We start from the raw sequence: 26,176 nt of genomic DNA, 5'->3' as shown, positions 1-26,176 counted from the left end.
AAATATCCATAATCCTGGACCTCATCAGTTTCTGCTTTCCTACCTACTTTCAATTTGATATACAAATACACCACCAAATCAGATGAACACCCATGGGATTACCACTCTGAGGATTCATAGCAGAATTTAAAAAAACCTATACCACTCCCATGTATAAAACTCAATATGGATCTGGTATGTGGACCACACCTTTGTCATAATAAAACAGGAACTGCTAGAGAAGACACACGAAACAATCAACATCTTCAAAGGAATAAAATTCACACAGAAAGAATAATAACACACCATTCTTCCTGGATATCCTCATCAGCAGAAAAAATGATGAGAAATTAGAAAGATATGTCTATTCAAAAATGAACCACACTAACCAAGTGCTCCAGGACCAAAATAACAATTCAACCTCCCATAACAGGAGCTGGGTAAGAATATTATTCAGATGAGCACAAATGCATTGCAGCAACTCAGAACACCAGAGAAAGAAAATACACAACGTATTCCAGCAAAATGGATATTCGTGCAACTTTATCAAACAGTGCCTGATCACTCAACCTACTGCAGCAAAACCAACACAAACTATGAAAAAGATAACACTGCCATACATCAAAAACATCTCAGAAACAACCAACAGACTATTATAACTACACAGCATCAGCGTAGCATACAAACCAGTTAAAACTCTCCAAAGTATCTTAAGTAAACCAAGAGACCCAGTATCCCAAGAAATAAAAATGGGAGTCATTTACAACATAAAGTGACTGTTACAGCCACTATATAAGAAAGATAAACAGAAGAGTAGTAGAACGCATCAGAATGTGTCAGTCGACACAATTAAAATTCATTTACCAAACAAGCATCCTAGTTCAAGCTAAATCCAAAAATGTCAGACATTTCTGGAAACCTGGCACTCAGACAAATCAACCATCAACTCAGAGATAAAATAATAGGAAGACACCATTCAAAAGAGACAATAAAGAAGCTGAAAAAGAAACAAATAGACCAGAATACTTCTTCTCCACAATCAACACATAGATAAACAGGAATTAGCTTCAGGATTAACAGCACCCAACAAGCAGCAAATCAATGCCCCAATCAAGAAACTGCTAACTCAGACAAACAATCAGGCAGAAAATAACAGTCTAATCTAGGAAGCACAAAGGGAGAAAACGACACCCTCACCAACATTGTCAGGACAACCTACCACAACAGAGAGCATCAAGAACTTTGTTCATGGGAACATCCGTTTTAACAAGTTTCCACTAGTGGACATTCCCACAAACAGGGATGGGGAATATTACCTATTCCCATTTCTTCTTCATTTGTCTTTCAAAAATGTTGATAAAATAGAATTAGCAATACTGCAGAAAACTAGAAAAGAAATTTAAAGACTTAAAAAAAACAAAGATAGATGAAATGTTGGGAAATTTCATAAGAATCAGATGGCTTGACAATGGTCTTAATTATCTAGAATGTTGTTGGTATCCCTTTGCTGGACGCCTTCAAGCAGAAGCCAAAAAGTTACAGGAAATTTTAATTTTTATGTTGAGCAGCAAGTTGCTTTCAAAACAATTTATTTTGATGACAGTATGCATCTTAACGTGGTTCTGCTTTGATTTAATTTCATGCTTGCCAATACATAGTTGCTAATACATTTAAATTCTTATAATGATATGCAGAATAGTAAAATCCGTTTCTTTGTAATTCTGTAGTAAAAGCAGCTTATATTTTGTTTTTGATTTGATTAAGCTTCTCTTGATCCCAGCTTATATACGTGTGTGTGTGTGTGTGTGTCCTTTGTTAATGGAACATTTTGAACCATATTAACTAGCCTTCATCCAGAGAATGCTGGTACCCATTCTAAAGGAGGAGGGGAACATTCCAACTAAGAAAGCAAAAGTCAGAGGGATTTTGCTAAACCTGGTAGAAAGCATTTGGAATTTTGAAGCATGCTGTTAAGTTCGAAGCATATTTTTACAGATCTGATGATTATTGCTTCTCAGCTTGCCAACGTACTTGGGGGGAGGGCAAAGGATTGGAATGCAGACTTCAAAAAAATCAAGAAAGCAGACTGTGAGAACCAAGGACAGTTTGCCAGATGTCTGGACAGACCCAGAGACACTTTCTCATAACAATATTTTCCCACCTAATTGGGCAACGTGACCTGACCAAGAAGGAGAAGGAAATTTCTATTCTTTTACTATATGGGATTGGGTGGGGTTTTACCAGAGCTGGTTTTGTTTGCATGCGTGCCAAAATGATGTATTCAATAAAGTTTTACATTAAGAGTTTGGAAAGACTTGAAGATGTTTACTTGGTTGGGTTCATCAGTCGGAACCTTGAAACATGCTGTGAGTGCCTTTCAAAATAGCTGTAATCTTGATCTTGACTAGGGGGGATATGACTATGAATTACAAAACAATGATTTTCCCAAAAGCTGCCTGTTATTCTCTCAAGCCCTTAATTTTCTAGGCTTTTTGGTGCTATTCTTGTTTACTTTTGGTTCTTTGTTTGTTTGCTTTCTGGGCATGCTTCCTAACCCTGGACTGGGCTCTAATAATTTATTCATTTTTATTTTCAAAGAAATGTAATAAGGCCTATTTTGATGCCAAAGACATTTCTGGAAATAAAAATGATGCTGAAGGCTGGTACTTTGCTTTACTTGCATATTATTATATACTGTGTAAAGTCAGGTGCAGTGAGGAAGCTGGTGGGCATCAAAGTACCGGTAGGTTAGATACGGACTCCTAAATTATGCAGTAGTTTCCACAACATCTGATTTGCAGTTTTTATCTTAAGAATTGTGCCTTTGCACAATTGTGTTATGTGTTTGAGCTAGAGTGAGAAAATTCATGTTATTGATACACTGATGTCACAAACACCTCTCCAGTTCCTAGAGCACTTTCATAATGTTTTGTAACAGTTCTAGGGTTGTTTTTTTTATAAATAATGTGAAGAGTAATGAATGAACATTGCAGGTTGTCCTTGAGTTGTGACTATTCATTCAACAAACTCTTTGAATTTACAATTGCACTAAACAAAGGGACTTATGACTGGTCCTGGAAGTACCACCCATTCCAGTGTCCCTGGAGTCATGTGAACAAAATTTGGGCACTTATTTTTTTTATTTTTTATTTTATTGGATTTATATACCGCCCTTTCCCGAAGGACTCAGGGCGGTTTACAGGGTACTTAAAAACAGTGATACAAAATTTAAAAACAATTAAATTTAATCCCTGAGAATAAAACCCCAATTAAAAACTAAAAACTCTCAGCCTGGGCCGGGGAACTCGAAGAGCCAGGTCTTTAGATCCCGGCGAAATGAACGAAGGTCAGGGGCAGTCCTACGTTCCACGGGCAGCTGGTTCCAGAGGGCAGGTGCACCCACAGAGAAGGCCCTCCGCCTGGGTGTTACCCGCCGGCAATCTTTAACCGGCGGCACCCTGAGAAGGCCCTCCCTGTGGGAGCGCACTGGACGAAGGGAACTTGATGCCGGTAGCAGGTGTTCCCTCAGATATCCCGGACCCAAGCCATTAAGGGCTTTATAGGTCATAATCAGCACTTGGCAATCAGCTTGCACTTGAATATGCTTGCAAGCATCTTCCAGTCGTGTGACTGGCATTGTTGACTTTCTCTACCGGCTTCCCACAAGCAAAGTCAATAGAGAGGCCAGCAGAAAAGTCACAAGTTGCTTGGGCAGATCTCCCCCACTGCCTTTCTTTGTTCACACATACAGCACCCTCCCCACCCCTTTGCTAAATTGTCAGTGCCCTCTTTCCCTTGCCTCCCTGCCTTCACACACAGCCACGCACCCAACAGCAACCTCTTTCCCTGGCCCCTCTGCTTGCACGCTCATATCCTGCACCTTCTTTTCCCAGCTACCCTGCACTCACATACACATATGCACGCACAGGTAGTCCTCAACTTAACAGCAGTTCAGAATTACAACAGCACTGCAAAAAGGTGATTTATGATCATTTTTCACAGTTAGGATCTTTGCAGCATCCCGATAATCATATGATCAAAGTTCAGATGCCTGACAACCCCTTCATATTTATGACCGTTGCAGTGTCTGATTTTAATTTCAGTCATTGTCTTTGGGTGTTGACACAATATTACACTATTACAGTACACACTGACAGAGCCACAAGATGGAGCTACTGGCAAACAAAATTCTATTAGAACAGGAGGGGGGAAAAAGCAGGAGGTAAATCCTGGAAATGTATGCATCCATACAGTTTTCTTGACAACAGTGTGGAAATTATTTGCTTTTGAAATGTTTAACTTCTTACTGTAGCCCAGCATTTCTTTTAGTATTTTACCCAAAACTACTCTGCAGGCCTGACTATACTTTGCAGCTTTCAGATGATATCAGCTAGGTGAGAAAGAAAGCTATTCCTGTAAATTATACATCCCATTCTTCTTCTTTATGGGCTACTGAAATGAGTCTGGTTAGTTTTAACTAGAGTTTTGTTTTAGCAATAGGTTCTTTTATTTTCAACACTTTAGATCAAGAAGTAGAAATTCCATTTTTGAAGGCCATATCGAGCATGCCATTATTGGCTGGGGCCATGCCATATTCCAAAAATGCCTTCTCCCCCCCTCCCCCTCTCCCCCTGTCTTCCTCTCCCTCTGTTTTCTCTCTCTCTCTCTCTCTCTCTCTCTCTCTCTCTCTCTCTCTCTCTCTCTCTCTGTGTGTGTGTGTGTGTGTGTGTGTGTGTGTGTGTGTTTGTGTATATCTGTGTGTGTGCATAGAGAAAAAAGTTTTGGTATCTTGGCTCTAGAACACAGGTAGACTCATTTTAGGCAATCCAAGTAGGGATTCTGGGAACTGAAGATCAGCTTGTTCGAAGGGTACCATGTTGCAAGTCATATTGAAAAATCAAATTAATATGCATAAACAATAATACATAAACAATTGTTTAACAACTTACTATTGGAAGGTTCAATCAGTGTAGAGCAGAAGTCTCCTACCTTAATGAGGTTTGGTATCTATTTTGTCTATTTTGATAATTGTTATCTTAAAGTCACAGGAAAAAGATTGTCGTTCTCAGCCATTAACGGTGCTGCTAAAACTTGGGTAACTTACTGAATGTTACGCAGCAGGTTAATAAGAGACAAGGAATTAAAGAATAACACAAAATCCAAGCCTTAATTCTCCGGAGGTGCAGTTCTGCCTTCAAGAAGTCATCCATCCGTCTGCATCAAAGCCACTGAAGCGTGATCATGCATCTCAATCCTTTCTTTATATAAAGAGGATTTACGGAAGAGAAAGCCTCAAGGGTCAGCACTAATATCTTGATCGTAGCAAGAGTTTGCAATTACAATTCTATTCTTCTGGCCAAGGGCAAATTGTGAAAGAAACATATCCTGTATGTTGTTTCTGAGTCTAATTGTGTGTGTGTTTGTGTGTGTGTGTGTGAGAGAGAGAGAGGGGTGGGTGGGTGGGAATGTATGTGTGTATGAAAAAGATGAAGACAAAGCTTTTCCAAAGGGCTTTGGAAGCCTGAGGCCATATGTTATATTTGGGTTTTATTTGATTTATCTCTATATTTCTATTATCATTTTTCTTGCTAGTATTTTTCCCACTAGTGCTGGGTCTGCTTTTTTTTGTTTTTTGGATCAACTGAGCGTTGTTGATCCATTGGTTGCAATAGGAATTGACTAACTAGCTTGTTGGCCGAGACAGACATCATGAAAGAGTGAGTGGCCCAAACTTACCCAGTGGGCTTTCATGCCTAAGGCAGAACTAGAACTCAGAGTCTCCTGGTTTCTAGCTCCTGGTGCCTTAACCACTAGACCAGTGATGGCGAACCTTTTAGAGACCGAGTACCCAGACTGCAACCCAAAACCCACTTATGTATCGTCGGGTGCTGGGTGGGCGTGGCCTATTGGCTGGATGTGGCCAATTGTGTGGGCATGGCTGCGGTAGTAATGGCAGCCTGGGTGGGACTAAAAAGTTCAATCAATCAATTCCAACTTTGCGAGATCTTTTTTTTCCTGCGAGAAGTTGAAATTGATTGATTGATTGAACCTTTTTTTTTTGCACCCGGCAGCAGGGGCCTAAAGCAAAAAGGTTTTATAAAACCCAGCTGAAGGCCTAGGACTGAGGCAACAGAGCGCGTGCCCACAGAGAGGGCTCTGCGTGCCACCTGTGGCACCCGTGCCATAGGTTTGCCACCACGGCACTAGACTAAGCTGCCTTTTGCTTTCTCTTTATGTTTCTATATTTTATTGTATTTTCTTACTTTTTGAGCTGCTGAGAGTTTTCTGACTGTGGTGGGATATAAATTTGATTAATAAATAATGCAGATGTGAGTAATCTGCAACCCTCTAAAAATTGCTGAACTGCGGTTCCCTGCAGCCAGCTATACAAGAATGCAGAGAAGCTAAAATACAGCAAAATTCTCTGATTTAACCTGCATCTACATTAAAGTACTTGGAAAGTTTCAGGAGGAGGGGGGGAAAAAGGAGGGGGAAAATGAAGATTGGTATGCAGAAGCACAGGAGGAATTTTTCCCCATGTGTAAAGGATGGTCTACTTCCTCTTGGGACTCCTTTCACAGTTCCTTATGTGAACAGTTCTGTCCTCCTAGGAACAATATTAAGATGTGTGGCCATTCCTTCCTAACCACCCCAAACCACCCTCTGTCTATTAGAGATAGATAGATAGATAGATAGATAGATAGATAGATAGATAGATAGATAGATAGATAGATAGATAATGGATAGATGGACGGATAGATAGATAGATAGATAGATAGATAGATAGATAGATAGATAATGGATGGATAGATGGACGGATAGATAGATAGATAGATAGATAGATAGATAGATAGATAGATAGATAGATATCCAGATTTGTGGATATCTTTGGACAAATGAGAATTCTTTCCAGAATTCCTAGAAGTTTGGAACTTAATGGACATGAAGCAAAGCTTTGTTGTTGTTAGTTGCAAAGTCATGTCTGACCCATCGCGACCCCATGGACAATGTTCCTCTAGGCTTTCCTGTCCTCTACCATCTTCTCATGCCTACTGCTTCAGTGACTCCATCCAGCCACCTCATTCTCTGTCGTCCCCTTCTTCTATTGCCCTCAACCTTTCCCAGCATTAGGCTCTTCTCCAGTGAGTCCTTCCTTCTCATTAGATGACCAAAGTATTTTTTTTTATTGCATTTATATCCCGCCCTTCTCCGAAGACTCAGGGCGGCTTACAAGCTTAGCAGTAGCCTTCATTCTATGTATATGCCTGCTTATTAGGGCTTTCACACACACCCCCAAGCGGCATTATTACAAAGTCAGCTTAATTGCCCCCAACAATCTGGGTCCTCATTTTACCTACCTCGGAAGGATGGAAGGCTGAGTCAACCTTGAGCCTGGTGGGATGCGAACCTGCAATAATTGCAGGCAGCTGGTGTTACTTAAGGAGGCATTAGCCCACTGCTCCACCAAGACTTTGAGTTTCAGCTTCAGGATCTGGCCTTCTAAAGAGCAGTCAGGGTTGATCTCTAGGACTGACCGGTTTGATCGCCTTGCAGTCATCTAGCCCTGCCTTTCTCATGATGTGCTCTGCATATAAGTTTTGCATATAAGGCAGGGCGACAGTATACAGCCTTGCCAGACTCCTTTCCCAATGTTGAACCAATCAGTGGTTCCGTGTCCAGTTCTCACTGTTGCTTCTTGACCCGCATATAGGTTTCTCAAGAGACAAATAAGATGGTCTGGTACTCCCATTTCTTTTAAGAACTTGCCATAGTTTGTGGTGATCCACACAATCAAAGGCTTTAGCATAGTCAATGAAGCAGAAGTAGATGTTTTTCTGGAACTCCCTAGCTTTCTCCATGATCCAGCGTATGTTGGCAATTTGATCTCTAGTTCTTCTGCCTCTTCAAAATCCTGTCTGTACTTCTGGTAGTTCTCGATCCACATACTGCTGGAGTCTAGCTTGTAGGATTTTAAGCATAACTTTACTAGCATTTGAAATGAGTGCAATGGTGCGATAGTTTGAACATTCTTTGGCACTGCCTTTCTTTGGAATTGGAATGTAAACTGTTCTTTTCCAATCCTGTGGCCACTGTTGAGTTTTCGAAATTTGCTGGCAAATTGAGTGTAGCACTTTTACTGCATCGTCTTTTAAGATTTTGAATAGCTCAGCTGGAATACTGTCACCTCCACTAGCTTTGTTGTTGCTCAGCTTTTCTAAGGCCCACTTCACTTCACATTCTAGGATGTCTGGCTCGAGGTCAGTGACCACCTCATCGTGGTTATCAGGGACATTAAGCTCATTCATGTATAGTTCTTCTGTGTAATTTTGCCACCTCTTCTTAATCTCTTCTGCCTCTGTTAGGTCCCTGCCATTTTGGTCCTTTATCATGCCCATTTTTGCATGAAATATTCTCTTCATCTCTCCAATTTTCTTGAAGAGATCTCAGGTCCTCCCTATTCTATTGTTTTCTTTTATTTCTTTGCACTGTTCATTTAAGAAGGCATTCTTATCTCTTCTTGCTATTCTCTGGAATTCTGCATTCAATTGGACGTATCTTTCTTTTTCTCCCTTGCCTTTCACTTCCCTCCTTTCCTCAGCTATTTGCAAAGTTTCCTCTGACATCCATTTTGCTTTCTTGCATTTCTTTTTCTTTGGGATGGTTTTAGTTGCTATCTCTTGTACAATGTTGCGAACCTCTGTCCATAGTTCTTCAGGTACTCTGTCTATCAGATCTAATTCCTTAAATCTATTTGTCACCTCTACTGTATATTCAACAGGGATATGATTTAATTCATACCTGAGTGGCCTAGTGCTTATCCCTACTTTCTTCAGTTTAAGCCTAAACTTTGCAATGAGAAGCTCATGGTCTGAGCCACAGTCAGCTCCTGGTCTTGTTTTTATTGACTGTATAGAGCTTCTCCATTTTGGCTACAGAGCACATAGTCAATCTGATTTCTGTGTCTGGTGATGTCCATGTGTAGAGCCGTCTCTTGGGTTGTTGGAAAAGAGTGTTTGCTATGACCATCGTATTCTCTTGACAAAATTCTATCAGCCTGTGCCCTGTTTCATTTTGTACTCCAAGGCCAAACTTGCCTGTTATTCCGGTTATCTTTTGGCTTCCTACTTTAGCATTCCAATCCCCCATGATGATAAGGACATCATTTTTTGGTGTTAGTTCTATAAGGTGCTGTAGGGCTTCATGGAACCGTTCAATTTCATCCTCTTCAGCACCGGTGGTTGGGGCATAGACTTGGAATACTGTGATATTGAATGGTTTGCCTTGGATTCAAACTGAGATCATTCTGTCATTTTGGGGATTGTATCCCAGTATTGCTTTTCCTACTCTTTTATTGACTATGAAGGCTACTCCATTTCTTCTGAGGGATTCTTGACCGCAGTAGTATACCTGATGGTCATCTGAATTAAATTCACCCATTCCTGTCCATTTTAGTTCGCTGATTCCTAAGATGTTGATGTTAGTCTTGTCGTCTCTTGTTTGACCACATCCAGCTTGCCTTGATTCATGGATCTTACATTCCAGGTTCCTATGGAGAAAAAATCTTTACAGCATCGGACTTTCCTTTTACCGCCAGACACATCCACAGCTGAGCGTCCTTTCGGCTTTGGCCCAGTCGCTTCATTCTTTCTGGCGCTACTAGTACTAGCCCTCTGCCCTTCCCCAGTAGCATATTGGACACCTTCCGACCTGAGAGGTTCATCTTCCAGCGTCATATCGTTTTGCCTTTTGGTACTGTCCATAGGGTTTTCATGGCAAAGATACTGGAGTGGGTTGCCATTTCCTTCTCCAGTGGATCACGTTTTGTCAGAACTCTCTGCTATGACCTGTCCGTCTTGGGTGGCCCTGCACGGCATAGCTCATAGCTTCATTGAATTACGCGAGCCCCTTCGCCACGACAAGGCAGTAATCCATGAAGGGGAGCAAAGCTAGCTTTGTTGTTTGTGAGTTTGCATATGGATAACCATTTCTATTTTTGCGATTTAAGCCATTTGGATTCTATGACTATTTCTTGATCTAGCCTAATCCCTTTGGATTTTGTCATCCCATCTGTCATAGTATTTTTGGTTATTGCATGCTTGCTGGAGTGATGTTGGTAGGAGAATGGAGAGTAAATTTGTAATTTCCAGGAACTCCGTGAGGGAGTGCTTACTATGGAAACATTGGCTTCTACCTCTTTTTCTGCATTTCCTGCACTCGGATCCCTTTCATAGTTATTCTAATCATCATGTATTTCAAGCAGACCAGAAAGAAGTTACTGTATGTCATATATAGGTGACATAGGTTAAATGCTGATTATTCAGAATGCTGTTACATCTTTCTTACCCAGTTTACACAGGTAACTTAAAATGACCAAGCATCTCCTCAAAAACAGTCTTGTACAAGAGGATTCAAGAATTTTAAAATGTGAATTTAAGAAACATAAAAACATTTTATCAACTGAGCCTGAATTAAAATTTCATTGTCAAATCATTTTTTTTTCTTTTTTTGACCTTCAGTTGCTATCGCTTTGAAATTCTACCCTGTACATTTTAAAAGTTTTTTTTTCAATTGCATAGGTCGTAAAATAGAAATGTGCCTGATGTACTGAGAAACATTTTGCTTGTTTGGTGATAAAATTATTGCAAATACTTTAGCACTGGATATGGAAACAAAGTTGTTTGGTTAGGAAAAACTGGGAGCCGCAAAAAATTGTGTGCGCATGCGCGTACATGCGCACATGCGCAGAACAGGGTTTGACTGAAGAGTGGAGCCAAGGCGAGATATGCACCTACCCTGCATATTTGAATTGATTGGTTGAACTTTTTTAGTCCCACTGGGTGACTTCACATGGCAGAGGACTGGGAGCCGCAGGAGACCACCGGTGCTGAAGAGGATGAAATTGAACGGTTCTATGAAGCCCTACAGCACCTTATAGAACTAACACCAAAAAATGATGTCCTTATCATCATGGGGGATTGGAATGCTAAAGTAGGAAGCCAAAAGATAACTGGAATAACAGGAAAGTTTGGCCTTGGAGTACAAAATGAAACAGGGCACAGGCTGATAGAATTTTGTCAAGAGAATACGATGGTCATAGCAAACACTCTTTTCCAACAACCCAAGAGACGGCTCTACACATGGACATCACCAGACACAGAAATCAGATTGACTATGTGCTCTGTAGCCAAAATGGAGAAGCTCTATACCAGTGGTCAGCAACCTGAAACAGTGAAAGAGCCACTCGGAACCGGTTCCCTCACAAAAGGAAAAACTGGGAGCCGCAAAAAATGTGTGCGCATGCGCGTACATGCACGCATGTGCAGAACAGGGTTTGACTGAAGAGTGGAGCCAAGGCGAGATATGCACCTACCCTGCATATTTGAATTGATTGGTTGAACTTTTTTAGTCCCACTTTTTTTTGGGGGGGACTACACATAGCAGAAGACTGGGAGCCACAGGGGACGGCTGAAATAGCCGCATGCGGCTCCGGAGCCGCGGGTTGCAGACCTGTGGGTTAGGCTGTCACAGTGGAAAAGATAGACCAGCCTCCCTGCCTGCCTGCTTGCCTTTTTTTTAGAAAGAACCCAAGGAGGCAGACACGTCCAACATGTCTTTCTCCTCCTATTTTCACCACAACAAACACCTTGTGAGGTGAGCTGGGCTGAGAGAGAGTAACTGGCCCAAAGTCACCCAACTGGCTGTACTTCTGTCTGGAAGTACAACTTGGCTGGCTGAGGAATTCTGGAAGTTGAAGTCCACAAGTCTTAAAAGTTGCCAAGGTTGGAGACCCCTGCTTTAAAGGACCTCCATGTATCATCCTTGGTTATCTTGTAATTACGTTCAACATCACCACATTCTATCCATGAAAACTAACCAAAATCTCTTCTCCCATTGAAAGAATTTCTAAAGCAAATTCTCTTTCACCATATTAAATGAAAACTGGCAGCAAACATCAAGGTAGTTTTTGGGTTTTAATACTGGCCATGGCACCCAATTTCTTCATTTTTTAAAAAAAAATGAGTATTTTTATTCTTACAGTTCATAATCATAAATAATTTGGCTAGTTGTCAATTCATGTCAAGCCCTGGATGGTTTATTGGTGTAAAAAAACCTGATTTGTGGAGCCCATCCTTCCCCAAAGGATGCTCAGTGAGAACTAGAGCCTCGTGTGTTTATTATGGATACATTATGGAACGCTTAGTCTTTTTTGTTCAAGTAATTATTTGAATGGTCTTTCTCCCGTTTTCAAAAAAAAAAAATTGCCAGTAAAACTTCAAGAAGTCAAGCTCAATTCAAATACTTTTTGCTGCTTAATTTTTTAAAATTTGATTATAGTTATTTTACAGTAATGTTTTATTATTGCTTTTTTAATATTTTCATTTACAATCGGTAATGAAGATTGTAACTTTTAAGCAGACAAACCCCCAAACTGCAAATGCTAGTTAACAAATTAATAAAAAAAAAACTTTAAAGGTTTAGGAATATTACTACAAAATGCAAAGGGTGGGTTTTCTTTTGTTTTTTGTATTGCAACTCACCATCCAGGAGACGTCAGTGGCACTTTGTCCTACCCTATATTCATTGCTGCTGCTGTTGTCAGCATGAACCTTTGTGCTGCATTGGTCAACGTTTCCCAGATAAAGTGCCAAGGTTTCACGCAAAGGGCGAATCCTCTGCTTTTCTAACTCTTCCTTTTAACAAGGAGATACTCAAATGCGAGCATCCGCTCTCTGTCCTTCACCTCTGCCTTCTGTGAAGAAGCTACGTTTGAGCTGCAGAAGGTGAGCCGTCTGTGACTCGGTGAACTTAAGAAGGAAAGGAAAGGAACAGCCGAGTGTGTCTTTGCCTTGCTACGGCTCCTTGAGAACTGATTGGAGGGAAAAGCTAGAAGCAAATCCCCCGACCTCCTTTAGTTGGCTTCCCTTTCTTCCAACTTCTTCAGCCCGTGCAGCCAGAGCTTCAGCCGTCCTCCAGCCATTCTCTTGAAGGCAGCCCAGCCTGCTAGGTGGTTTCAGCTGTTCAAGCCAGCTTCTCCTTGCCGCGGGAGAGGGAACACAGAGAGGACATTCCAGCAGCCTCTCTTCCTGCAGCTGAGGAGACGACATACACGGACCTCCTTTTGATTGGGATATGTCACTGTTGTCAGGGCAACTGTTAATGGTGGCGTATCATATTTTCTTCTCTTGGGCTGTGTGCTGAATATTTCAGTAAGCAGTAGAAAGAAGATACCGGGAGGGAAAAAGGCGCTGCATCAGGAAGGAGAGAAGCCCTGGGATCTGACTGAACAAGTTAAGGCTCCAAAGGGAGGACGAGGACGACAAGGAGGGGGAGGGGGAGGAGGAGGCATTCCAACCAATGGACTTTTAATTAAGGCCTTTTTATTTTATGTTTTTTTTTGGTCAAGGTACAAGAAACTGTAGGCTCCTATCTGCCAAATGCACGTTGGTATCCCGCCTGCTGTTTGCGTTCTGCTGGGCCCTCACAGGATCTGTTACAAATGGATCAACTGCTTTGCGGCTAGCTGGAATTGACAGATTGTAGAGGGGTGGGTGGGGGGAGAAGGACTGTCAATAATGCCAGGTTCGGCAGCTGCTCTCCGGCAAGAGCGGCTAAAGAAGCCAGGCATGAGGCCAAATACACCTGTTCTGTTTACCATTAATGAGGAGGACGAGCATCAAAAGAGCAATCATTCCAAGAGACTGAAAGGTATGCATTACTTAGCCAGGCAAGTTTGGGTTACCTATAGACTACATCCAGCATTGCAACGGAGTACAGCATTTTGCTATTCTCGGTGCTCTCTCTCTCTCCTTCCCTCCCTCCCCCCCCCTCTCTCTCTCTCTCTCATTGGGTAACATATTAAAGGTAGGCCTCTGGCTTGTTAACTGCTGCAAGTTGCTTCTTGTTTTGATACTTATGACATTAATAAGCAATCTTTTAGTCATGCAGCTTGTTAGAAAGAACGCTGTTAAATGAGTGTTGAATTTGTTTCAATGTAGGAATAAGTACTTGTTTTATTCTTTTGGCATATATTAGTAAAATGAAGGCAGTAACCTGGAGAAACTGGCCTTTGAGAAAATGGAAATTTGCTCCCAGTTGTTATATATAGATTGTATTCTATGCATTACTGCATGGACAAATATACTCAAGTAATTTAAAAATTCATAAAGTCCCATATGTTGACTTTAGCAAAGCCGCTCTGCTTTGTAATTACTTTATGTCAGGAATCTTGACAAAATCTTGCTTCTGTAGCAGTCCTGGTCTCAACTTATCCAAGATGTTAAAAGCTTAGTTTACTAAAACTTTAGATTACTTTGCCGTCAGTTTTTCACCTTTGATTTGTAAATTGAACACTGGTTGACTTGAATATATTTTTTTTTCTCTTGTGCATCCTTGGCTTTGATAAATAACTACAGATTCTAGAAACAGTGAGATGGGGATAGGGAACAGCCATCAGTTTGGGTAGTATTTATGAAAGAGAAAAAGTACCATAAACTTCAATAGCTTTGTGGACTTAGTAATCGTTTATTTTTCTTCTTCATTCAACCAGACAACTAATGGGAGTGTTTGACTGGTTAATATTTACTGATTTAGATAAATAGTCATGTTTGTTTGAAAGCAACAGTTTCTTTCATTTCCTGCTCTGAGTCACTAACTTCCAGGAACCTAGCTTCTTTAAAACATCCATATTAAAATATTTAACAACTTATTGGGAAAAGGGTGAAAATCCTGAAGAAACTAAAGTAATGATTATTTGAAACAATTCCTTTCCGTATATCTTGCTGCTGTACAATATGCTTAGGAAACAACCAGCAACTTTTGTACTTTAGTCTGTTTCCTGACCATGTTAGAATTCTACAATGTCGTAAATCAAGTCTGTGCAGGTACTGTGGGAAATTTAAAGCCAGTGGGCTACTTAGCAACAAAGTCTTTGGGATCTTGTTTGGAGTAGCACTTTACTAATTTCTAGGATTAATTAATTAATTAATTTTATTTGTATACCGCCCTTCTCCTGAAGGACTCAGGGCGGTGATTCTCTTCTGGACAACCTCCATATTGGACTGTGCATTAGGCATTCAAAGTTTATTTTACAAGATGTCCTGGAAAGGATAAATTGGATGCCAGTTGCTAATTATCCCAGACAATAGATGAGGGAACAAGAATGTTGCAAGGTAGAACACATTCTTCTTCTGTTCTGAGGGAAAAAAAAGATTTATCTAGTTTAATTTAACTATCCAGTGTGCTTCACAATCTCATTTTTGTTGTCTTTGGTGTCTGCATATTTTTACCATAGTTGTGTAAAAGTGTGCTGGATTGTTTTAGATCAAAACTAAAATTCAGTTCATTTTGCATCTAAGTTTCAGATTACTGGGCTTGTCATTCTGTGATGTGTCACTTTTTATACCTATTTTAAATGCCCAGTAATCCATTCAGTTTCCAATCACTCCCTTATACAAACCAACTTTAGGATTGATGGTAGTAGCTTTCAACTCCTAAAGTTGATGATATTATTTCTGAAGTCAGTAAGTAGCACACACGTATCCTTAGCAATAATTTGAATAAGCTAGTCACAAGTTTGTTGTGGCTAAGAGACTTTTATATGATGAAAGTTGGATGAAAAACATTAAAAATGTTTACTTTCTAACTATTTCTCTGGAAGTTAATAGAAACAGCTTGTATTTTAGAATGCTGTGGCTGTATAATATGTAAGGAATATTCATTTATTTTGGATGCCATTATTTGTCACCACAAATACTGACATTTTGTCCTCCCAACGCTGCTCTGAATTAGAAGCACTGTAAAAAACAGCTTTCTGATGTTGAAAATAGCAAATAAAATGCAGGATGATTTCCCCATGGGACAGAATCAGAGTCTCTTCACTTCTGTATTGCTGTCTGCATCTGGATGTCCAGAATAATGTTTAACACACCAAATACATGTCATTATATATTTGTTTTCTAGACATGTTTTTAATTTTTCCCTCTGTAAATCTCAAAATGCCAAACGTGGCAAACAACATCATGCACTTATGAAATACAGCTCCGTAACAAGCTTATTCTTAGCTTTTGTCATTCTTAAAAATTGTTGTTTTGAAATGGATTCTAAAGAAATTGATAGGTCCCTTAAACATGAATGAGACTGGACAACATCAGTATGAAACAATAATAGTGAATTTAATTGTACTATTTCTTTGTGATTTTTAGCACAAATATTTCTTTATTCTTAATTTGGTGTGTGGCAGGGATGTCTATGATGGCCACCAAGACCTTATTATGGTGTTTTCATGGTAATGAAGATGTTTCCAGCCACAGTCTTCATTGTGTACTTCCAGAAAGATGATACTTATTTTAATCACTGTATATTTTGCAGTGTTCGTTGTTATGAAAATGTGAAGGGCAAGGTGTGTGATTGTTGCTCATCTTATGAAACTTGATAACTGTTTTTACTGCTCATCAATTTTTGCATAAGTATGCCCTGGAGGATTGGATTCAGAGATTAGGAGGACAAGTGTAGCTGTGTTCGTTCAATAAAATTTCCTCCCAAATTCACGTGAAAAGAGATATAAATTAAAGAGCTTAACTCATGAAAAATAACTAAGAGAATCTTCTGGATATTGAGAAAGAATATATGTTATGAATAGTTATAGAACAAGCCATTGTCTCTTTAGATTCAAATGACCAGTTACCCAGCATTGTGGAAGTTGGAAGCCCAGTGCATTTGGAGGGCACTAAATGGGAACAGCCTGTTTTAATATTTTCCTATGACTATCCTTGTCTCAATTCAGATATGTATTATGATTGTTATTGCAGACTTTGATGGCATTGTTGGAAGAGTGCCCAGTTGTGCTGGCACCTTTGTTTAATCTCTGAAGGAGTTTATATTTCTCTTTTCATAATCAATTCTTATTCTGCCCTGATACACCCATTCAGACAGCATTAACTCAATTACTCATAAAGCTCTTACTGTACCTTTCTATTCTTTAAAACTTCTCCTTCCTTTCACAGCAAGGCAAAACCTGTCTTTCCAGTATGGTGTTAGTGAATTGAACGCTGCTAAAGCTTTTCTTAGCAGAAAACACAGGGCTGTTCCTAATAGCCATTTCATGACACAGGAAACTCAGGTGCCACCGCCACAAAAGCAGGCAGTGACAAATGGTTGATGTTTTCACTTTTCCCTCCCAAATGATAATGATTAAATGATTGTACCTTATAGATGCTCATTATTATGAAGGATGTTTTTGCTCTGGATCTCTCTGGCAAAGCCTTTGAGTAACCAAGTTGTACCTTTTTGCTTAGCGGCTTAGCCCATACGGCTGGAAGTCAGAGGAATGCTTAAACAGACTTTTTTTCTTAAAAGTGGTTTTAGAATTTTGCAAAGGACATTTTAAGATTAATTAGACTGGTAAGAGAGAAAATGGTGCCAGTGCATCTTAAAAGAAAAACAAAAGCATGTAAAATCCATGCAGTGTGGATATTTACATGGGTAACTACAATTAAATCAGCTCAGGCACACTTTGAGTCATACTTCTAAAATGAACCTATTAAAATGGTGAAGACAGATACTACATTTTAAGGAAGTTAAAAATCGTTTGACAACTCAGTCTCCACCTTTTAAACACAGATGTACTAGTAATCCTCGATTTACAACAGTTCATTTAGTGACCTTTCAAAGTTACAACAGCACCGAAAAAAGTGACTTTATGACCGTTGCAGCATCCCTATGGTCACATGATCAAAATTCAGATGCTTGGCAACGGTTTCATATTTATGACGGTTGTATCCTGGGGTCATGTGATCAGCTTTTGCGGCCTTCTGACAAGTCAGTGGGGAAGCCAGATTCACTTAACAACCATGTTACTAACTTAACAAATGCAACAATTCATTTAACAACTATGGCAAGAAAAGTGGTAAAATGGAGCAAACTCACTTAACAGATGTTTCACTTAGCAGCATAAATTTTGGGCTCAATTGTGGTCGTAACTCGAGGACTACCTGTTTTAGACTAAACTCTGGTAAAATGGTTTGAACTCAGAATAAGCCTATATAGCAAACTTACACCCCTCCAAATAATGTACACCCATCCCACACACCCCAAAATGTTATTGCAGTTGGATTAAAATATACTTGGATTTATAAATGGTAAAAGGAAGGATGAATATAAAACATACATAGAGGATAGGCGTGTTTGAAGAAGAAAAAAAACCACCACCACCAAGACAGCCTAGGGGTAAGGTAGGGCAGGATTAGTGCTGATGTAGATCCTTGGCATAAGCAACAACCTGCTGATCAGACAAACATTTCCAGGGAATTGAATTATATTCTGGTAACTCAAAGATAGTCAAATATTATTTCCTGCACTGGGATAATTGTGCAGATCAACTGACTGCCATAACTCTTTCAAGATTGAGCTAATGCATTAATTGCTGAATTGTCTTCCAACTCCAGAAGTCTATGACAGAGCAAAAATTCAGCTTGTGGTGGTAGCATATGAGGTGTGTCAATCTTGGTTTAAAGTACAGCAGCACACAAAAATGGATGGGATCATGTCTTTTAACACTGCAAATCAAGTTTTGTTGAATACGATGGAACTTTTCCTTGGGTATGATTGTATAAAATTCATGTCTGAAATGCATCTTTAGGCAAGGCTGTACATCTTAGTTTTTTTTAAAAAATAATAAACAGCATGAAGAAAATTGACGATAAGCAGATGTATTTTATAATTCTATTATGCTAATATGAAACAACAAGAGAAATGCAAAGCAAATTTGAGTAATTTGAAAATGGCATTAAGGCAAATAAGGTTGTTACAAAATAAGGACTGCAATGAGGACAGGCATATTCGATCCAGGATAGAATAAGTTATGCAATTCTGGCTCATGAAGGTATTGAGTCTTTGGTTTAGCCTTCATTCTTGCAGTTGATCCATATCCGTATTACTCATTTTCCCTTTTCTTTTGTTTGGAAACATAAAGATTTGCAAGAGTCCTGGTACTATATTTATTTCCATCTTGCAGCAGTCATTGTTCAGGAGCCAACAGACATGCAAATAGGTGTTTGACAGCAGCTGAAAATAAAATAAAACAGAAAAGACCTCATGAGGATGCAAAGCCATGTAGGTTGTTTTCCAGGCTTCATCCTTTAAGATCATGTGGATTGGGAGCTGTTAGCAAGACTTCAAAAAAAAAATCCACATTACTCTGTTTTGGAGCACAAAGCTTCACCTGTCATTAAAACAGGTGCAGCGGCACAGACACTCTTGGGAGCCTCCCGATACTCCCATATCACACCTCTCCTCCGTGCGCTGCACTGGCTTCCAGTTGCCTTCCGTGTGAAGTTCAAGGTGCTAACAATGACATTCAAAGCCCTACATGGCATGGGTCCGGACTACCTACGGGAGCACCTTCTGCCAATGTCAGCACCCCACCGTCCTGTGCGCTCCCACAGAGAGGGCCTCCTCAGGGTGCCACCGCTCAAGGAATGTCGGCTGGTGGCCCCCAGGGGGAGGGCTTTCTCAGTGGGTGCGCCAGCCCTCTGGAACAGCTTACCAACCGAAATCCGGATGGCCCCCGACCTCCGCACGTTCCGGCGTGACTTAAAAACTTACCTGTTCCAGCAGTCCGGCCTGGCCTGATAGCTCGAATTGGGGTCCCAGTTTGTTTTTTACTATTGTTTTTTTCACTATTGTTCATTCTGTATACCTACCTTATTCTGTACACCGCCCCGAGTCCCTCGGGAGAAGGGCGGTTTATAAAAACAAATAAATAATAAATAAATAAATAAAACATAAAAACAGGGAGTTGTGTGTATTTGCAACATTGCTTCCTTTTGTGTTGGCAGAGGGAATTGTATGGTGGACCAAATTCAATGTGAATAGCATATGAACTTTACCGAACAGATCCTGAGCCGTGGGGGGAAAAAGGAGGTCGCAGCAGGAGAGAGTCAGCATTTATTTCATTATTTCTCTCATTGCTGTTACTTTGCTTCAGCATGGCATGATAGATAGACCTTGAATTGGGCTATTTGTTTCCAAATTTCTTTTTGATTTAAGACATCTCAAGGACAAGCTAACTGTATTGAAAAGAGTATGCTGACAGCATAGTTTAATTCAAAACTTATCTCAGTGACAGCTCCAAAGACTTGAGGCAGAATCTGACTAATAATAGTGCTTTATATCAAGTAGCTAAACCGCAGCAAGAAAAAGGTACACATTTGTGGTTCAAATCCCCAAGCAAACAAAGTTAGATATCAAACTGATTTGTGCTGCACCCCAAGAATTGGAATGATTTTTTCCGAGGCTTTTCAAAATACTAGTTCACATATTACTCTTTTTCAAAATGTAAATAGGCTAATCAATATGGGAGGGTGGGGAGATCCTATGGTATGAACTGAAGATACCTATGTGCAAGCAGTGACTGCAGCATTTAGGAATAGTGTTACTATCTGTCGATGTATTTTCACACATCTGTCCCACAAGTGTGACCAAGGGTAATAAAATTTAGCCTTGGGAAGCTGTCAGAAACAGAGTTTAGAGCAAAAAAGAAACTTAGGTCAAAAAGAAGAAATCCTTTCAACACAAAGCTATACCCCAAGTCAGGGTTGTGAGCTCATCTACAAAATCAGTCCATTTTACAAATAAAACAAATGAGCAAAGCAAGTCATACCATGTAAAAAAAGTGAATCCTAATAAAGATGAGGAACTTTAATATTCTTAGTATTTGGGAATGAGAGAGCCAGTGTAGTATCATGGTTGAGACATCAGGTTAGAACTAGGAGCATGAAGCTAGTTGAGTGACCTTGGGTCATTCAAGCCATAAGCCCTGGTAGCACAGTGATTAAAGTGCAGTATTGCAGGCAATCTCTGCCCATAACCTGGAGTTTGATCCTGGCGGGGCTCAAGGTTGACTCAGCCGCCCATCTTTCTGCAGTTGGTAAAGTGAGGGTCCAGATTGTTCTGGGGGCAATATTCAAATAATGCTTCTTATTGTAAACTTCCCAGTGCTATGAGGCGGTATATAAGTCTAAATGCTATCGCTCTCTCCCAGCTCTGGGAAGGAGGCAATAACAAGCCACTTATAAAATCTCGCTGAGAAAACTGCAGGGATTGCTTCAGGCAGTCACCAAGAGTCAAGACTGACTCAAAGCTCCCCCACACACACCCTTTAAGGGTTGAGTAGGAATGGCTTCACAAATTTAATAACTTTTAAATTTAAATTTAAATTTAAAATTTAAATTTTCTAACCAGCAGCTAGACAACATAAACTAAAATAAACTCCATAAACTCCAGTGCCACTAATGCTGTGGAAATAATTTACTTGGACTTCAGTAAGGCATTTGATAAAGTAGATCACAACCTACCACTTGATAAGATAGAAAAATGTGGGTTAGACAGCATCACCACCAGATGGATTTGTAGCTGGCTGACTGGCCATACTCAGTGTGTGGTCCTCAGCGGAACTGCATTTACATGGAGGGAAGTGTGTAGTGGGATACCCCAGGGCTCTGTTCTAGGCCCAGTGCTCTTCAACATCTTCATCAACGATTTGGACGAGGGGATAGATGGGGAACTCATCAAATTTGCAGATGACACCAAGCTGGCAGGAATAGCCAACACTCCAGAAGATAGGCTTAAGAGGTCTTCTAGTCCAGTCAAGTAACAGTACTTGAAGAACTGTTAGAAGTGAGAATTCCAATCCTTAGAAATCAGCATCAAATTTAACACATGTCTTATCCTAAATGTGAGCCACCACCAGCACTTCCCCCCCCCCCCGATATGGCTTGGTCGCTTGGTGATGAAAGATCTAGACAGATGGTCTAGAAATCCTTTGGGATAAGATAAATATGATCAAAATAAATATAACTAAAGTTATAGGTCGAATATGGTTCCCATATTTTATCCCATTATATTATTTCAAATAAATGTGTAGGAAAAATTATCCCATTATATTATTTCATACAAATGTATAGGACACTGAAGAAATTTCTTTAGCGAGAGTGTTCTGAGAGATTTTTGATTGCTTGTTGAGAAAGATAGATTTAATTTTCCACCAGTTCAGGTTTATTGTAGGACATTTATCATAGCTTTGAACATTTCAGAATTTAATTCCTCTTTGAGCTCAGTTTGAGAAACATTATCTTATTCCACTGTAATTGTGACTACGTAATATTAAGATCATTCTTTGTGTGGGGATCAATATCTGCACTTAATTCTGCAAGACTCATATGAAAATTTTGGGTTGCAGATATAATGTAGACTCATTTACTCATGAAAGCTTATGCGATGGGATAGTATTGGATAGTATTGGTTTAAAAATAGCTTCTATATCAGTTATTACTGTGTATCTTGTTTCTCTCCAACTTTTCTTTTAATATGTCACACAAGATTCTGTTGTGTTTTTGCCAAACACTGATGTAAATTCGTTGTGTAATTGAAGTAATGAGGAAAGGAAGGCACATGTTTTTTTTATTGATCAGGAAGATTATCATTTTATTACATTTCTGTTCTTGATTTTGTACATCTAATCAGTTTTAAGCAGTAATAAAGCATGGAAAAAATATTCTCAAAACACTAAATATGGTTTTATATAAAATCATCTATAATCTCACATCTTTTTAGAGTTAGCTTAAAACGTACAAGACTGAAGCTTGTTTCAAAAGAAACATTCATCATAGCCTGCATTTATTCTTAGAAGGATTTTGACAAGGAATTCACAATATCATAGACACAATTCACAGGCTACTATATATAAACAAGGAGCAAACTCCACGCTCATTAACACCAATGATTTTAACGCCTTATTGAAATGACTTTGTACTATTTTCTCACAGTATTAAAAAACAGCCTCATGTACCCAGTGAAATGTCTGCAAGCAAGCAACCAAACTCAGAAAGCATCAAGGACTCTATACAGTTCACCCCTGAACTATATACCGTATGTTCTCTTCTATTGGAGTTCACAATCATATTATAGCCAATTCTCAGATTCTCTTTGAGCCTTAATAGCATCTGAAATAGAAAGGTCTAAAAGCATCTCAAAGGGAGGGCGAATATACTATCCTACAGTACTGCTGGAAGTAATTTCCAAGCAATAATTGTCTGCATAACCTAACTATGATAAAACATGTTTGTGTATATTTGGTTTGCATGTGGAGGACTTCACAAAGGACTGGCAGATAGAGTAGGTGTTCCTGTTGTGTATCAGTCTGCTTTTAGAATTGGAACTAAGGAAATTGTTTGCTGACTGTTGTTATATGGTTGAAATTTTAAAAAACCTGCAGAATTGTAAAAATGACTTATATTTAGTTAAAGCCTAATATGGCACATGTAGAAAATTGAAAGCCCATACTCATCCTAGTATGTAAAGGAAGACAACACATAGCTGTCTTCTTTATGTTCACATTACTACTGTAATTACAGTGTTATGTACCAGATGTAGGCACTGACATTTTTTAAGGGCAACTCTACATATTACAGTAATATAATTAAGAGGTTCCCAGTCTGAGACTGGGTTATGCAAAATAATCAGAATAATCAAATGTAGAATAATTTGTTGCTTGTTACGGCACGTATTCCCACTGTCGTATTGTCATAAACTTATGGTATGTATCATTATGTACAATCACTTGCCAAAAATATTTGCTTGAAATCTACTTTTCTATTTTTTAAAAAATAAAATATTCCAAATAGCTAAAAAATAAAAGCATGATAAAAAATAAGGCATTAATTTTCCACCAAGAAAAATAAGGCATATCAAAAATGAGGTAACTGATTAGCACCGTAAATCAGTTATATCTCAAAAGCTCAAGAGTGCATGTCACTCTTTCTGATGTTCCTGATCACATCAGTTAATTGTTGTGCTTGTTCATTCTTTTATCAATACTTCATTGGGTTCCTTGCATTTTATGTGTATAATATTGTATATCTACAATCCCGTCATCTGTTTGTTTGTTTGTTTATTTATTTATTTATTTATTTATTTATTTATTTATTTATTTATTTATTTATTTTTATAATAATTGATGAACAAATTCCACATGACATTTTTGGCAAGCTTTAAAAAAAATTCACAAACAGAAACAACTTCATCTTCACTGTGCTTTTTACAGTCTAGTTAAAATCTACTGTGGTTAAAAAAAGCAAAGAAAATCCTTGCCTATTAACAGGATGGAGCATTTTTGCTTTCAGCAGTCCCTTTGACTTTAATTTATCTGTTTTAAGGCAGTCCAGCTACAGTTAGTTTTGCAGAGATAAATAACTATTCTTGGCCACCTGCCGTCTTATTTTGATATAAGTTGGAGATTTAAACCCAGTTCATTTGAGCTCAACATGCAAAGAACAGTGTGTTTTATACTTCCAGATGGTTTGGCAATGTTATATTGAGCAAATAAAATGCACACTCATTGGAAACTAAATGACCTTTCTATTTTAAAGAAGGCTGGCCTTAATTTTATTTTACATGTGGAGCTTTGGGGGCGGGGGGGGGGGCGGGGGGGGTGGTAATCTACATTATCAGCTAGGCTTTTTTCATATAGCTGAAAACTGTAATTCAGACAATTAAAAACTGCACAGTGCAATATTAATATTATACATACAATTATTAGGTAGAATGATTTATTTCACTGACACATTGTACTTGGCAGAACAAGTATTAATTTGATACTGGGATCAAATAGTAAATGTAACCATGTTTTAAAAAGAATAATGTATATTTGACAATTGTACTCTGTTAATGTCCTATGGTTTGGGGAGTGGTTATCCAGGGCATTAGAAAGGAAACAGGTTTGGGAAGTCTCATGTGTAGGTTAATTCATACTGGGGTGAGGTTCTATGTCAAATGCAGAATTGACATGATTGAACAAACCTTTCCATCTGAAATATGTAGTTTGAAAGCGAAAAATATGGTATGCTCAACATGAAAGCAAAAAATATGGTATTAGCTTTGTATAGTGCCAATGACTGGCAGATATTTTGGGAATAGCAAAATCCTCAGATAAATGTGTCAATATATGGGCAAAACCAAGTTGTTGTTTTGTGGCAGATGAATGACTAGTATTCCTCTGCTGCTGAATTATCCTGCTCTACGTAAATCCATTATATATTAATGTATTGCTTTTAGTTCAGCTTGTTTTTTTCTGTCTCCATCTCTGAAATAAAATTAGAAGAGAGGGTTTTGAAGCTTCAACAGAAACAAACCCTCATGAGTATTTCTTTACAAGAACAATTAGTGATAACTCACTTCAAAGCGTATTTTGAGAGAATCAAATTTGTGTTTTGTTTGGAAACCTACCTTAAAAATGGAAACGGAGAACTGACTACATGCGAGTAGTTTCATCAAGAGTTGCTACAGGGAGGATCATTTGCTTGGGCTGTTCCCAGAACAGAATGTTAAGACAGTATTTCTCAAAATTAGCCAAGAATCTTCAGCCAGTGTTATATCTTGATGCAGATGATTAAACTGGTTAGTGGAAGCTTTCACAAGATTTTTTAAAAAAAGAAGTATAGCAAGTTCTATCCTATCATTTTCTGCCTTATAGTGTGAAGTCATATGACTAGAGGTTTCAACCCTTCCAAATAAATTTACAAGAGATAAAATCACAGTTGTTTTTTTTAAAAAAGGCAAAAGAAATGTTTTTAAGTTGATATATTAAAATAACAACTTCCATTATTGGTAAAGGAAATAAATAGAGAGCTGTGCAAACCTTTGGAAAAACAGCAGCTTTGAAGAGGAAATTCAAAGAGAAATAAGTGTTCCAAATAGACTACAAGTCTGCTATATACAGAAAATCCCTCATTGTAAAGAGATGCGAATGGGATTTCAAATATCTACTCCAAATTATAAAATGTTCTAAAGAGAAATTATTTGCTCATGCACCATCTGAGAGAGATCCATAAAAGACTGAAATGCAACAGAAAGAACAATTTAAAGTAAACATCCTTCCTGTCTGCAATGTTTTTACTTATTTTTTTACAGAAATAGCCTTTATTAAAAGGAAAAACACCGTGCTTCAAATTTATCTCTGCTCCTGGGAATCGAACATTGGAGACATGGGGAAAACCCCACACTTTAGGTCCAGCCTTGGCCTAATCATTACTGCCTTGATTTTGGAGGAAAAAAAAACATTTCCATCCAACAAATAGAAGGGCTAAGCTAAGACATCTCTGGGAAGATAGGAAGAGAAAGATCTGCTATTTATCTACCATGC

The 26,176-nt window shown here is 38.9% G+C and overlaps 1 protein-coding gene across 6 annotated transcripts in view; it reads left to right on the top strand.

Annotated features, from left to right (window-relative positions):
* MAP7 (microtubule associated protein 7) overlaps positions 1–26,176 on the top strand; it is a 112,038-nt gene that overhangs the window by 7,296 nt on the left and 78,566 nt on the right. Inside the window, exon 1 of one of the 6 annotated variants that reach the window (XM_081339859.1) lies at positions 12,796–13,686. The exons of 1 other annotated variant lie outside the window; for it this stretch is intronic. In XM_081339859.1, the coding sequence (XP_081195985.1) occupies positions 13,554–13,686 (133 nt within the window). In that variant the 5' untranslated portion in view covers positions 12,796–13,553. Of the gene's footprint in view, positions 1–12,795; positions 13,687–26,176 lie in introns of those variants that run through there. 4 more of the 6 variants (XM_081339860.1, XM_081339861.1, XM_081339863.1 and 1 more) reach the window with 4 other exon arrangements.

This window comes from Vipera berus, assembly GCF_964194415.1.
Source record: "Vipera berus genome assembly, chromosome: 1".
NCBI classification, from domain to species: domain Eukaryota; kingdom Metazoa; phylum Chordata; class Lepidosauria; order Squamata; family Viperidae; genus Vipera; species Vipera berus.
This window is presented reverse-complemented; position numbering and strand designations above follow the sequence as displayed.